Source organism: Entelurus aequoreus, linkage group LG10 (genome assembly GCF_033978785.1).
Source record: "Entelurus aequoreus isolate RoL-2023_Sb linkage group LG10, RoL_Eaeq_v1.1, whole genome shotgun sequence".
In the NCBI taxonomy this organism is placed as follows: Eukaryota; Metazoa; Chordata; class Actinopteri; order Syngnathiformes; family Syngnathidae; genus Entelurus; species Entelurus aequoreus.
The window spans coordinates 41,059,391-41,075,391 of record NC_084740.1 but is presented as its reverse complement, the minus strand read 5'-3'; the positions used below and the strand labels follow the sequence as shown (position 1 = coordinate 41,075,391).

General features: G+C 34.3%; 1 protein-coding gene across 1 annotated transcript in view; it reads right to left on the bottom strand.

Moving 5' to 3' along the window:
- Positions 1–13,438, bottom strand: part of gbe1b (glucan (1,4-alpha-), branching enzyme 1b) — a 341,974-nt gene extending 328,536 nt beyond the window's left edge. The window contains exon 1 of the mRNA XM_062060878.1: positions 13,238–13,438. Coding sequence (XP_061916862.1) covers positions 13,238–13,335 — 98 coding nt within the window. The 5' untranslated portion in view covers positions 13,336–13,438. The remainder of the gene's footprint in view (positions 1–13,237) is intronic.
- Positions 13,439–16,001: the final 2,563 nt, after the last annotated feature.

The following is a 16,001-nucleotide window of genomic DNA, read 5'->3' as shown; positions in this document are numbered from 1 at the left end:
GTACAAGAAGGCGCCCACCACCACCGACTCATGCTAACGTCCCTCACATTAGCATGCTAATGTTAGCATGCTAATTTTTTATGCAAACTTTTAAGCTAATTGTGTATGTTTACACCTACAAATAGTGCATATTGGCATTTCCTCACGGAATCAAGGCACGTGCTAGCATGCTAAAATGTTAACATGCTAATGTTTTATGCTGTTTTTTTTAGCAAATTTTGTATGTTTAAACCTTAAAATCATGGATTAGGATACTTGGCGCCATCTCAGAAATATGCCTGTTTCAATTAACATCAGGCCACAAGTTCAGGGCACAGATAGCAGGCTCTTTGAAATGTATGCTAGCTTTTTAACTCATTTTGCTTGTTTAAACCTAAAAATTATTAGTTTTCATACTTGCCGCCATCTTGGAAGTATGCTAACATCTCTTACGTTAGCATGTTATAGTTTTATGCTAGCTTTTTCGCTAATTTCGTACGTTTATACCTACAAATCATAGATTTTGATACTTGGCGTCATTATAGAAGTATGCTAATGTATCCTAACGTTAGCATACTAATGTTTTGTGCTAGCTTTTTAGCTAATTTTGTATGTTTACACCGACAAATAGTGCATTTTGGCATTTCCTCACATCCGGTCATGTTATTCAGTCACATGCTAGCATGCTAACATCAGAATGCTAACATTTTATGCTAGCTTTTTAACTCACTTTGCTTGTTTAAACCTAAAACTCATGATTTTTTTGCTTGGCGCCATTTTGGAAGTATGCTAACGTTTCTTATAACTTTTAATTTTACGTTATACTTTTAACACTAGAAAATTCCCGCGAAAATTTCGAAGGTCCTGCTATCTGTGCCCTGAACTTCTGGCCTGATGTTAATTGAAACAGGCATACTTCTAAGATGGCGCCAAGTATCCTAATCAATTATTTTAAAGTTTAAACATACAAAATTAGCTAAAAAGCCAGCATAAAACATTAGCATGCTAACATTAACATGCTAATGTTTTATGCAAACTTTTAAGCTAATTTTGTACGTTTACACCTACAAATAGTGCATTTTGGTATTTCCTCACGGAATCCAGGCACGTGCTAGCATGCTAATGTTAACATGCTAATGTTTTATGCTGGCTTTTTAGCACATTTTTTATGTTTAAAACCTTAAAATCGTGGATTAGGATACTTGGCGCCATTTTAGAAGTATGCCTGTTTCAATTAACATCAGGCCAGAAGTTCAGGGCACAGATAGCAGGCCCTTCTAAATTTCCGCGGGAATTTTCTAGTGTTGAAAGTATAACGGACTGTTTATGAAGAATGAAACGTCAACATAAAAACTATAATAGTTAGAAAAATATGTGTGCAGCATAAACGTTTGGGACAAGTTTTGGACCATTTTTGACAAGAAAATGTATTGTAGAATAACTTAAACGTAAAAATATTAAATTGTAGCACAAACGTATTTTAATATTTGCAATGATAAGGGGGGCCAACTTCACACAGGTTGTATGGCGAATCGGCCCCCAGGAGACCCCTATTATTAATTTAAATGGGCGTGGCTGATTTGAGATCAGTTCCAATAAAAGCTAATATTGACAGTGTGGAAGGATGCAGATATGTTTACGAGTTCTTTCTTTTTACATTACCATGTTTAGAGTAGCTAGTACTTTTCCTTTGTTTATTCTACCAGTCTCTCTTTGTCTTCAGATTGTCTGTTTTGTGTCTCTCTCCCTTGGAATGTGAAGACCTCCCCCATTGGTTTCTTATCAGTGTTGAGAGGGGGGAGATGGGGGTTGTCTTTGTGTGAAAAGAAGTTGGTTTTTCCCTTGGAATGCCAGATCAACTAGAGCAGCCGATATGAATGTATTGGTTGAGCTGATCTCCTAAAGCTTTGGTATAAACTTGAAAATATTCCAATTCTGTCTTGATGGTCCTTCTTACTCAGCATATATGTCATCGAAATAATTTGGGATTGACCAGTAAATTAGATTCCCTGGGAGGAAGAGCTGGTCTGACGCAACAACAGTTATGAACATAATCCCAGGGAACAGTGCAAGAGCTAAATGTGAACTGGCTCCAAGTAAAATGGCGAGCGGTGTTCAGCACACAAGGATCTCTGCGGCGAACAAACAACGATCAATTCGCCGTATCCCGGCGGGAGACAATTATTTGACTTTCATCAGCGTCTGAGATGCGTGCCGGTGAAGCCTGGCGAGCCCCAACCGGGTTCCTGATAGGACTGACGCGTCTTATCTCGGTCTGAGTCTGGCAACCTTGCAGTGAGACTTAATCCTCCGCGTTCGAGTCCTAAATATGTTTGCACAGGCCTGAAGGAAGAGTGGCGCCCCCTGGGGGTTGTCTTCAAAACGCTTTGCCACGCATGCTAGCACGACGTATTCTAATCGGGCTAAAAAAAGTGTGTCCGTCTGCATGCAAAATGACTGACGCACGCTTGATTAGCATTGTTGTCGATGGGGAAGGGAGCTGCGGTTCCTCCTTTACGTCATGTGACTGGTGAACTCTTTTGGTGTCGTAACTCAGATATTAATGATAATATCTTCTTTTCCACTCTACTGGTACTTTAAAAAGGCACATACACACACTCTGGTCTCATGAAACATCACAGCTGCATTTGCCACGTTACATTTTTTTTATATTTAAGGAATTACTTACAACAGTAATTAATTAATTATATCTAAAAATCATAGATTTTGATACTTGCGCCATTATAGAAGTATGCTAATGTCTCCTAACGTTAGCATGCTAATGTTTTATTCTAGCTTTCTAGCTATTTTTTTTAAGTTTACACCGACAAATAGTGCATTTTGGTATTCCCTCACATCCGGTCATGTGCTAGGATGCTAACGTTAACATGCTAATGTTTTATGCAGGCTTTTTAGCTCATTTTAAATACCTTTAAACATAAAAATAATGGATTAGGTTATGTGGCACCATTTTATAAGTAGGCCTGTTTCTACTATAAAAACTACATTTTCTATGACATAAAGGGCTTAAAACAAACAAAAAAGGAAAGAAAAAATATATATAAAAACTTATAATTGACATATTTAAGGCTTCAATGACTTCCCATCAAATATTACTCTTTTAAATATTTTTAAACTATAATATTACTTAATATTTTGTGATTTTGCCATTAAAAACATTTTCTGTGACAAAAAGGGCTGAAAACAAACACAAAAAGAAAGAAAAAAATATATAAAAACTTAAAATTGACATATTTAAGGCTCCAATTACTTCACATCAAGTATTACTCTTTTAAATATTTTTAAACTAAAATTGTACTTAATATTTTGTGATTTTGCCATTATAAACATTTTCTGTGACAGAAAGGGCGTAAAACAAACAAACAGAAAAAAATATATAAAAACTTAAAATTGACAATTTAAGGCTCCAATTACTTCACATCAAATATTACTCTTTTAAATATTTTTAACTAAAATATTACTTAATATTTTGTTTTTTTTGCCAATAAAAACTAAATTTTTGTGACAAAAAGGGCTTAAAAAAAACTAATAAAGGAAAGAAAAAAATATATAAAAACTTAAAATTGACATATTTAAGGCTCCAATTACTTCACATCAAGTATTACTCTTTTAAATATTTTTAAACTAAAATTTTACTTAATATTTTGTGGTTTTGCCATTAAAAACATTTTCTGTGACAAAAAGGGCTTAAAACAAACAAAAAAGAACAGAAAAAACTATATAAAAACATATAATTGACATATTTAAGGCTCCAATTAATTCACATCAAATATTACTCTTTCAAATATTTTTAACTAAAATTTTACTTCATATTTTGTGTTTTTGCCATTAAAAACTTCATTTTTTGTGACAAAAAGGGCTTAAAACAAACAAAAGAAAGAAAAATATATATAAAAACTTAAAATTAACATATTTAAGGCTCCAATTACTTCACATCAAATATGACTCTTTTTTAATTATTTTTAACTAAAATATTACTTAATATTTTGTTTTTTGCCATTAAAAACTACATTTTTTGTGACAAAAAGGGCTTAAAACAAACAAATAAAGGAAAGAAAAAAATATATAAAAAATTAAAATTGACATATTTAAGGCTCCAATTACTTCACATCAAGTATTACTCTTTTAAATATTTTTAAACTAAAATTTTACTTAATATTTTGTGGTTTTGCCATTAAAAACATTTTCTGTGACAAAAAGGGCTTAAAACAAACAAAAAAGAACAGAAAAAACTATATAAAAACATATAATTGACATATTTAAGGCTCCAATTAATTCACATCAAATATTACTCTTTCAAATATTTTTAACTAAAATTTTACTTCATATTTTGTGTTTTTGCCATTAAAAACTACATTTTTTGTGACAAAAAGGGCTTAAAACAAACAAAAGAAAGAAAAAAATATATAAAAACTTAAAATTAACATATTTAAGGCTCCAATTACTTCACGTCAAATATGACTCTTTTTTAATTATTTTTAACTAAAATATTACTTAATATTTTGTTTTTTGCCATTAAAAACTACATTTTTTGTGACAAAAAGGGCTTAAAACAAACAAATAAAGGAAAGAAAAAAATATATAAAAAAATTAAAATTGACATATTTAAGGCTCCAATTACTTCACATCAAGTATTACTCTTAAATATTTTTAATCTAAAATGGTACTTAACATTTTGTGATTTTTCCATTAAAAACATTTTCTGTGACAAAAAGGGCTTGAAACAAAAAAGGAAAGAAAAAAAGAATAGAAACTTAAAATTGGCGGCTAGATCTGAAGATTTAAGTGTTACGAGTATATAAAAATATATATTTTTTTAACACTTTTATACTTTTACTGATCATCCCTGGATTTTTTTAAACAGTCATTGCTGAAAAAATAATAAAGAATGAAAATCAATATTGCTATAAATTATTGACATATTTAAGGCTCACATTACTTCACATCAAATATTCTGCTTTTAAATTTTTTATAGAGTGAATATTACTTAATATTTTGTGTTTTTTCCATTAAAAACTAGATAGCAGCCCCATCAAAATTTCCACGAGGGGAGCGTGGGGGGGGGCACACTAGTATGAGGAATAAATGCAACGTTTCCACCACTGAATTTGCCATCAGGTCAGAAAGTGTCAGACAATTATTACCCTAGGGCAGCAAACGTTCTTCTCCTCAGTTCTTTGTCCCCGCATGAAGCAGGAATGAGGGCACTGTACGCTGTAACACAACACTTGAACATTGTGTCAGCGACTTATTTGCAGCCAGTCGGCGGGTTCAAACTTCTCTTGTGCGCTCACGTTGCGCCACAACGGGACAACGTCAGGCACCACTTTGAGGTCTCTGAAAAGGTCACGCCGCAAACGCATGCACGCGTCATTCTGATGCACACCAGGCTTGCTTTGAAGAGGAGGAAAAGCGGATTGATGGTATCAATACCAAGGGGAGCATCAGTATCGGACCAAAATTAAGATATTTTCAGGCGTACAATAATGTCATTTCCCATGCCAACAAAGCAAGTATGCCTGATAAAAAGTGAGGCTTCACTTTTTAAAATGCGCTAGCTTGATGCTAATTTACATTGTAAATTAGCATTAGCAATTCCGCGTGGCAATTTCATGTGGTAATACAAAAAAGTACAATACTTACAGTTGAAGATGTCCGATAATATCGGACTGCCGATACTATCGGCCGATAAATGCTTTAAAATTTAATATCGGCAATTATCGGTATCAAAATTATCGGTATCGGTTTCAAAAAGTAAAATGTATGACTTTTTAAAACGCCGCTGTGTACACGGACGTAGGGAGAAGTACAGAGCGCCAATAAACCTTAAAGGCACTGCCTTTGCGTGCCGGCCCGATCTAATAATATCTTCGGCTTTTCACACACACAAGTGAGTGCATGCATACTTGGTCAACAGCCAGACAGGTCATACTGAGGGTGCCCGTATAAACAACTTTAACACTGTTACAAATATGCGCCACACCGTGAAGCCACACCAAACAAGAATGACACACACATTTCGGGAGAACATCCGCACCGTAACACAACATAAACCCAACAGAACAAATACCCAGAACCCCTTGCAGCACTAACTCTTCCAGGACGCTACAATATGATTTTCCAATCAAATGTGTGCTTATTCCAGTGTCATTTATTAGGAATCTTAATTTATAAATATTAATCATGAAATGCTGTTAGTATATTAAATAAATACTAATAAAAATATATTTTTTACAAACAGGAAGTTGCAGGAATGTACACATTAGGGCTGTGAATCTTTGGGTGTCCCACGATTCGATTCAATATCGATTCTTGGGGTCACGATTCAATTCAAAATCGATTTTTTTTTTTCAATTCAACACGATTCTCGATTCAAAATAGATTTTTCCCGATTCAAAACTATTCTCTATTCATTCAATACATAGATTTCAGCAGGATCTACCCCAGTCTGCTGACATGCAAGCAGAATAGTAGATTTTTGTAAAAAAGCTTTTATAATTGTAAAGGACAATGTTTTATCAACTGATTGCAATAATGTAAATTTGTTTTAACTATTAAATTAACCAAAAATATGACTTATATTATCTTTGTGAAAATATTGGACACAGTGTGTTGTCAAGCTTATGAGATGCGATGCAAGTGTAAGCCACTGTGACACTATTGTTCTTTTATTTTTTATTTTTTATAAATGTCTAATGATAATGTCAATGACGGATTTTTTATCACTGCTATGTTGAAATTGTAACTAATATTGATACTGTTGTTGATAATATTCATTTTTGTTTCACCACTTCTGGTTTGTTCTGTGTGGTGTTTGTGTCTCCTCTCAATTGCTCCGTTTATTGCAGTTCTGAGTGTTGCTGGGTCGGGTTTGGAATTGGATTGCATTGTTACGGTATCGCTGTGTATTTTTTTGTTGGATTGATTAATTTTTAAAAAATTAAAAATTAAAAATTAAAATAAATAAACAAATAAAAATCGACTTTTTAAAAATGAGAATCGATTCTGAATCGCACAACGTGAGAATCGTGATTCGAATTCGAATAGATTTTTTCCCACACCCTTATTATACATGATCCCCTGGTTACATCTCATTGTGCAACATGTGAATGTTTTAATGGGAACTAAATGCAATGTCTGAAAGGGGTACAAACTATTTCCAAAGCAGGACCTCCACCCAGACAAACAATACAAGTACACAGTTCATGAAAAACAATATTTGTTGTTATTGTCATTGTAAGTGGGCCTAAACACTTATATTAGAAATGGAAATGACTGCTGTCATTTGATTATAATAATAAGAGAATGGTGTCTATCTGTGTTGGCCCTGCGATGAGGTGGGGACTTGTCCAGGGTGTACCCCGCCTTCCGCCCGAATGCAGCGGAGATAGGCTCCAGCGACCCCGAAAGGGACAAGCGGTATAAAATGGATGGATGGATGGAGATTGATGTTGTTATTTAGTCAGGTTTGGGACAGGTGTGCTGCTGGTGTAGCCACAGTGTGCACGTCTGATGTTGCTCACATGGCCTCCACTCAATGCTCAGGGAGTTTTTGCGTTTGATTGATTGATTGATTGATTGATTGAGACTTTTATTAGTAGGTTGCACAGTGAAGTACATATTCCGTACAATTGACCACTAAAAGGTAACTCCCGAATAAGTTTTTCAACTTGTTTAAGTCGGGGTCCACTTAAATTGATTCATGATACAGATATATACTATCACACACATGACAAATTAGAGGGAACATTGCACATGTGAATATATATGGAACATCCACACAAGAAACTGGTGGAATAAACCTGATCTAAAATCGTACCAAGTCAGTCAGTCAGTCCTACACTGTTCCAATGTCCATTTTTCTGATGATGCAATTGTTGATGACTGCAGTGTTGATACCAACCAATCCTAACCCCCCCTCCACATCCCACACCCCGGATTGTAAATAATGTAGATAATTCAATGTATATACTCTGATGATTATCTTGTGTGATGACTGTATTACAAACCCCGTTTCCATATGAGTTGGGAAATTGTGTTGGATGTAAATATAAACGGAATACAATGATTTGCAAATCCTTTTCAACCCATATTCAGTTGAATGCACTACAAAGACAACATATTTGATGTTCAAACTCATAAACTTTATTTTTTTTTTGCAAAAAATAATTAACTTAGAATTTCATGGCTGCAACACGTGCCAAAGTAGTTGGGAAAGGGCATGTTCACCACTGTGTTACATGGCCTTTCCTTTTAAGAACACTCAGTAAACGTTTGGGAACTGAGGAGACACATTTTTGAAGCTTCTCAGGTGGAATTCTTTCCCATTCTTGCTTGATGTACAGCTTAAGTTGTTCAACAGTCCGGGGGTCTCCCTTGTGCTATTTTAGGCTTCATAATGCGCCACACATTTTCAATGGGAGACAGGTCTGGACTACAGGCAGGCCAGTCTAGTACCCGCACTCTTTTACTATGAAGCCACGTTGATGTAACACGTGGCTTGGCATTGTCTTGCTGAAATAAGCAGGGGCGTCCATGGTAACGTTGCTTGGATGGTAACATATGTTGCTCCAAAACCTGTATGTACCTTTCAGCATTAATGGTGCCTTCACAGATGTGTAAGTTACCCATGTCTTGGGCACTAACACACCCCCATACCATCACACATGCTGGCTTTTACACTTTGCGCCTAGAACAATCCGGATGGTTCTTTTCCTCTTTGGTCCGGAGGACACGACGTCCACAGTTTCCAAAAACAATTTGAAATGTGGACTCGTCAGACCACAGAACACTTTTCCACTTTGTATCAGTCCATCTTAGATGAGCTCAGGCATAGCGAAGCCGACGGCGTTTCTGGGTGTTGTTGATAAACGGTTTTCGCTTTGCATAGGAGAGTTTTAACTTGCACTTACAGATGTAGCGACCAACTGTAGTTACTGACAGTGGGTTTCTGAAGTGTTCCTGAGCCCATGTGGTGATATCCTTTACACACTGATGTCGCTTGTTGATGCAGTACAGCCTGAGGGATGGAAGGTCACGCTTAGCTGCTTACGTGCAGTGATTTCTCCAGATTCTCTGAACCCTTTGATGATATTACGGAGCGTAGATGGTGAAATCCCTAAATTCCTTGCAATAGCTGGTTGAGAAAGGTTTTTCTTAAACTGTTCAACAATTTGCTCACGCATTTGTTGACAAAGTGGTGACCCTCGCCCCATTCTTGTTTGTGAATGACTGAGCATTTCATGGAATCTACTTTTATACCCAATCATGGCACCCACCTGTTCCCAATTTGCCTGTTCACCTGTGGGATGTTCCAAATAAGTGTTTGATGAGCATTCCTCAACTTTATCAGTATTTATTGCCACCTTTCCCAACTTCTTTGTCACGTGTTGCTGGCATCAAATTCTAAAGTTAATGATTATTTGCAAAAAAAAAAAAAAAAAGTTTATCAGTTTGAACATCAAATATGTTGTCTTTGTAGCATATTCAACTGAATATGGGTTGAAAATGATTTGCAAATCATTGTATTCCGTTTATATTTACATCTAACTCAATTTTCCAACTCATATGGAAACGGGGTTTGTATGAAAATAGCATATAGGTGAGGGCCGACATCCGGGCAACTGAGCGACATACCGGTTCTTCGAGCCATAGAAACCAGACTGGCGTTGAAAACAAACCGTTGCCATTACTCTTTAACCTGTCGACCTACGCTGGTTAAACCCGTCATTCTGCCTCCAAAATGCCGAAAAACTGTGTTGTTTTTGGTTGTGCTAACCACAACTGGAAACAGGGAAAACAAAGGTTGTATTTTGTTCTGCCAAAGCGTGATAAAAGCCCACAGAGACGAGACAAATGGCTCGCAGCTTTACACCGGGAAAACGAGGACGGTTCTCACTGGAGTCCCCCAAAGTCCCGGGTCGTGTGTTCGGATCACTTCGTTTCTGGTAAATATAAGGAACAAAAATCCACCATCTTAACCACAACTTGGCTATACCGTCCGTGCTAATGTTGTACTTGTTGAATTTGTACCTTATAACGTTCGACAGCTGAAGTTGTTGTTGTACAAAAATAACATGCGGTATATACTATATAGTCTATAGCAGTGATTCCCAAATGGGGGTACGCGTACCCCTGGGGGTACTTGAAGGTATGCTAAGGGGTACGTGAGATTTTTTTTAAATATTCTAAAAATCGCAACAATTCAAAAATCCTTTATAAATATATTTGTTTTCTTTCTTTTCTTTCTTTCTTTCTTTTAGTTTATTTCGAACATAAACACATTTACATCATAATACATCACACAATTTCATATAATTTCATTTACATCATACCCGAAAAGGAGTAGGAAGAAGCAAAGCTTATTTAATCCTACCCCTTTCCCACTTCAAAGCATTTACAATTATATAAAATCATTTACTGACCTTTTTATATAATAAAATAACATCTATGAATTAGTATATACAACAGTTTGTAATATGTAATTAATTAATTCAGTCATTATTAACATACTGAGATGAAGAATATTTTCAATAAGGTTGGAAGTTTTTCTCATAATTCTTCTTCTTTGTACTTTGTAAGCACTATTAATTTAAACAACCTCTTAAACTGGATCATGTCTGTACAATTTTTAACTTCTTTACTTAATCCATTCCATAATTTAATTCCACATACTGTTATGCTAAAAGTTTTAAGTGTTGTACGTGCATATAAATGTTTTAAATTATTTTTTCCTCTAAGGTTATATTTCTCCTCTTTAGTTGAGAAGAAATGTTGTACATTCTTTGGTAGCAGGTTATAGATTGCTTTGTACATCATTTTAGCTGTTTGCAATTTTACCAAATCACCAAACTTTAATATTTTTGACTTAATAAATAAAGGGTTTGTATGTTCTCTATATCCAACATTATGTATTATTCTAACTGATCTTTTTTGTAACATGGTTAACGAATGTAGCGCACATTTGTAGTTATTTCCCCATATTTCTGCACAATAAGTCAGATATGGTAACACTAGTGAGCAGTAGAGAATATGAAGTGATTTTTGGCCCAGGACGTGTTTTGTTTTATTCATTATTGAAATGTTTTTTGCTACCTTATGTTGTATGTTTTGTATATGAGATTTCCAGTTCATTTTACCATCTATTAATACTCCCAAAAATCTGGTTTCTTTTACCCTTTCGATGTCTACTCCGTCTGTCTGTATTTGCGTATGATGCTCTTTCCTACTATTACCAAATAGCATTATTTTAGTTTTACTGAGATTCAAAGATAGTCTGTTTTTGTCAAACCATCTTTTTAATTTGTTCATTTCTTCTGTTATTATTTGTATTATCTTCTGTGTGTTCTCTCCTGAACAGAAAGCAGTTGTATTATCTGCAAATAAAACTAATTAGTTGAATAATACTTCAACAAAATATGAATGTAAGTTCATAAACTGAACATCAAATCAAGTAGGCTATTCCATTCATTACCATAAGCCAGAGTTTCCCCCATGCCATGATGGTTTGACCCTCACTAAAATGTCTGTCAAAAAGAACTGTGAAAAGAAATGCAACAATGCAATATTCAATGTTGACAGCTAGATTTTTTTTGGACATGTTCCATAAATATTGATGTCAAAGATTTATTTTTTTGTGAAGAAATGTTTAGAATTAAGTTCATGAATCCAGATGGATTTCTATTACAATCCCCAAAGAGGACACTTTAAGTTGATGATTACTTCTATGTGTAGAAATCTTTATTTACAATTGAATCACTTGTTTATTTTTCAACAAGTTTTTAGTTATTTTTATATCTTTTTTTCCAAATAGTTCAAGAAAGACCACTACAAATGAGCAATATTTTGCACTGTTATACAATTTAATAAATCAGAAACTGATGACATAGTGCTGTATTTTACTTCATCTCTTTTTTTCAACCAAAAATGCTTTGCTCTGATTAGGGGGTACTTGAATTAAAACAATTTTCACAGGGGGTACATCACTGAAAAAAGGTTGAGAACCAATGGTCTATAGCCTAGCTAGCTATTTTCGAAAACCGGTTTCGTTTAAATTTGCACTTAACAGTTGGGTTTTTAAAAACCAATAAACCCTATAATTTTCATGTTGCCATTTAATAAACTTTTCAAGACAGTTGCAAAATGCTGTCTGCAAGACTTTTCAATACAAAGACATATATTTTGTACATTATTCGCCTGCTGTACTACGCCTTCATAAGGCTACAACTTACAAGGACCAGGCTACTAGGGGTTAGTCTGCTTTCTTTTGGGGTTTTTTGCCGGACATTCCAGTATTATTTACCCATAATCTTGGTATTACTTTCCTTATTAGGTTATTTTGCCACCTCCCCCTTCTCTGTTTAAACTCTCATTTGTTGTACTTAAACAATACATGTAGCCCTCAAATCTCTCAATATTTTATACACTAACACTTGATCTTGTTGATAACTTCCGCGTCTCTTTCTTAGTAGCGCGCAGGCTAAGCTAACTAGCAAGCTAAGCTAAGCCTGAGAAGCTTTAAAGTTGACTGAGACGAGTCTGACGCAAATAATACATTTTCGTTTTTTCACACGATATGCGAATATAAATAAAAATGCGTAAATGAAAGATTTATCGCCGACTTCCAAGCCACAACGCTCGTTAAATGCTTTTTCTGTCAATGCTGTGTTCGCTGTGAGCTGGTTTGTTTTCAACGAATTCCCGGTTGCTAGGGGGTTGATAGGCGGAAGTGACGTAGGTCCGCCCTCACCTATATCTGTATCATGAATCAATTCAAGTGGACCCCGACTTAAACAAGTTGACAAACTTATTGGGGTGTTACCATTTACTGGTCAATTGTACGGAATATGTACTGTACTGTGCAATCTACTAATAAAAGTTTCAATCAATCAATGTTTACGCTGCGCGTCACTTGATGACGTACTGCTGACGTCATCACGCATTGCCTTCAACTGTCAACCAGCACGTTTTCACGCTAGCACGATATGTCGTCTTCTCCTTTGGAAGTCACGCAAGGACGGCGGAGTCAAAAACAGCGGCAGTTCCACGCAGAGGAGCAACAATGTCGGACACACGTCACGCATAAACACAGAAGTATTTCGTAACTGTCGCTAACTTAGTGGTGTGTCTTGTGTTTGTGTTGCTAACGAGCACCAGCCGTGTCACGGCAAAGTTCCCCTGCGTGTACAAACATTCGGCGGTGAGGTTGTGATAAAAACACGAAGTGTGGAGCTTTTACCTCCTGTGGAAGTCCTTCTGGTAGGGCTTGAGGTAAGGATCCATTTGGAGGAGAGTGTTGAAGTGAGGAATGGTAACATTATCCTCCTGTTCCGCCATGGCTGTCACTGCCCAGACAGAAGCAGTCGAGCGCCGAGTGCCGCTTGTTGTCTTTGAGGACTGACGGACGCGAGGACAAAAAGCAGGAGTGTGCTGATTGGTCACATTCTTACTGGACTTTGGTGCCAAGTCCGCCTCACTCGGGCGGGAGCTTTGTGTTTACCTTGCGTGCCGAGTCCAGCCGAGCCCGATCGAGTATAGCCGAGTGCCACTGGGACGCCTGGCCAGCTGTTGGTTCACTGTGAGGAGATTTGACATCCCGCTTCACGTCATTTGAAAATAAATACATGTGGATTTTTGAAAAGATTAAATTGTCTTTTTGAATTTTGTATGTTATCATAATAATTTGAAAAATAAATTTGTGCCAAAAGTTTTGTACCTGAAAAAATAAACTTTGAAACCGAAAAATCAAGTTTGGATGTTGAGTTTAGACAATTGCATCAGTGTTTCACTGTTTTTAAAATAACTAATTACTTTTTATGTCATAATTTCGATTTTTATTTGATATTTGTGACTTTTTATCTTATAATTTCGACTTTCTATATCATAATTATGATTTTTTTTTTATCTCATAATTATGACTTTTTATCTCATAATTCGAGACTTTCTTATCTCATAATTTCGACTTTTTATCTCATAATTATGACTTTTTGCTCATAATTATGACTTTATTTCAACTATCTCATAATCATGATTTTTTTAAATCCAATAATTATTACGTTTTATCTCATAATTGTGATTTTCTTAACTCATAATTTCGACTTTATCTCATAATTATCACTTTTTATCTCATATTTTCTACTTTTATCTCATAATTTTGACATTTTATCTCCTAATTATGACTTTATATCTCATCATTTCGACTTTCTATCTCTCATTTCGACTTATCTCATAATTATTACTTTTTATCTTCTAATTTCGATTTTTATCTCATAATTATAACTTTTTATCCCCTAATTATGACTTTTTGTCTCATAATTTCGACTTTCTATCTCATAAGTTTTATCTCATAAATATGACTTTTTATTTCAAAATTTCGACTTTCATAATAGATTTTTTTTTAAATCCCATAATTATGAGTTTTTATCTCATAATTGTGATGTTCTTATCTAATAATTTTGACTTTTTATCTCATAATTTAAAAAATAAATAAAAATAATAATATATATATATATATATATATATATATATATATATATATATATATATATATATATATATATATATATATATATATATATAATGATAATTTGAAAATACATTTGTGCCAAAAGTTTTGTAACTGAAGAAATAAACTTTGAAAAATCAAGTTTGGATGTTGAATTTAGACGATTGCATTAGTGCGTTCAAAATAAAATATGTTTTTTCAGGTTGGATATGAATATGATTCCTTCTGGTAAGTCTTTTGAACACATTTATTTTTTTCATTTATATATTTTAATATCTTAGCTTCTGGTTTTGTTTTGTTTTTTTTCAGATCAAAATCTTGTTTTTTTTGCAGTTTTTTTCCTTTCAGGTTCAGCTTTCTTTTCTATGGAAGCACATTTCCGACACCAATAATAATAATAATAATAATAAAAACGCCACCTCAAAAAGGGACAAGCAGTAGAAAATGGATGGATGGATAATAATACCCCAATGGTATGTCATAATTATGAGATAAAAAGTCGAAATTATGGAATTTAAGTCACAATTATGAAGTTAAAGAAAGTCATAATTATTAGATGGAAAAAAAAACAACTAAATTCTGAGATTTAAAGCTCAGAATAATGAGATAAGAAAACAAGAGATAAAAAGTCAAATGTATGATATAAGAAAGTTGAAATTATGAAATAGGAATTTATAAATAATTATGAGATAAAAAGTACAAGTTATGAGATATTTTACACAACAATCACATAAATTATGGTATAAGAAATAATAATTATTACTTGATTTCATAATTTCGACTTTCTATCTCATAATTGTGACTTTTTATCTCATAATTTTGACTTTTTATCTAATAATTGGGACTTTTTATCTCATAATTTCGAATTTTTATCTCATAATTGTTAAATTATGCGTCAAGCCACTTTAAATTATCCGTTAAGCCACATTAAATGATGTGGAAAGCCACATTAAATGATGCGGAAAACCATATTAAATTATGCGACGCGCCACATTAATTTGTGCGGAAAGCCATTTAAAATTTTGTGGAAAGCCACATTAAATTATGTGGCGAGCCACTTTAAATGTTACTCTTGACCACATTAAATGACGTGGCAAGCCACACTAAATGTTGCGGTAAGTCTTGTAAAATTATGCGACAAGCCACATTAAATTATGTGATAAGCCACATTAAATTATACAGAAAGCTACATTAAATGATGCGAAAAACCATATTAAATTATACGTTACGCCTTGTTAAATTATGTGACAAGCCACATTACAATTATACGGCGGGCTAAGTTAAATGAAGAGGCGAGCCACATTAATGTTGCGGTAAGCCTTGTTAAATTATGCATCAAGCCACATTAAATTATCCGTTAAGCCACATTAAATGATGTGGAAAGCCATGTTAAATGATGCGGAAAAGCATATTAAATTATGTGAAAAGCCACTGTAAATGATGCAGAAAACCATCTTACATTATGTGACATGCCACCATAATTAATGCGGAAAACCAT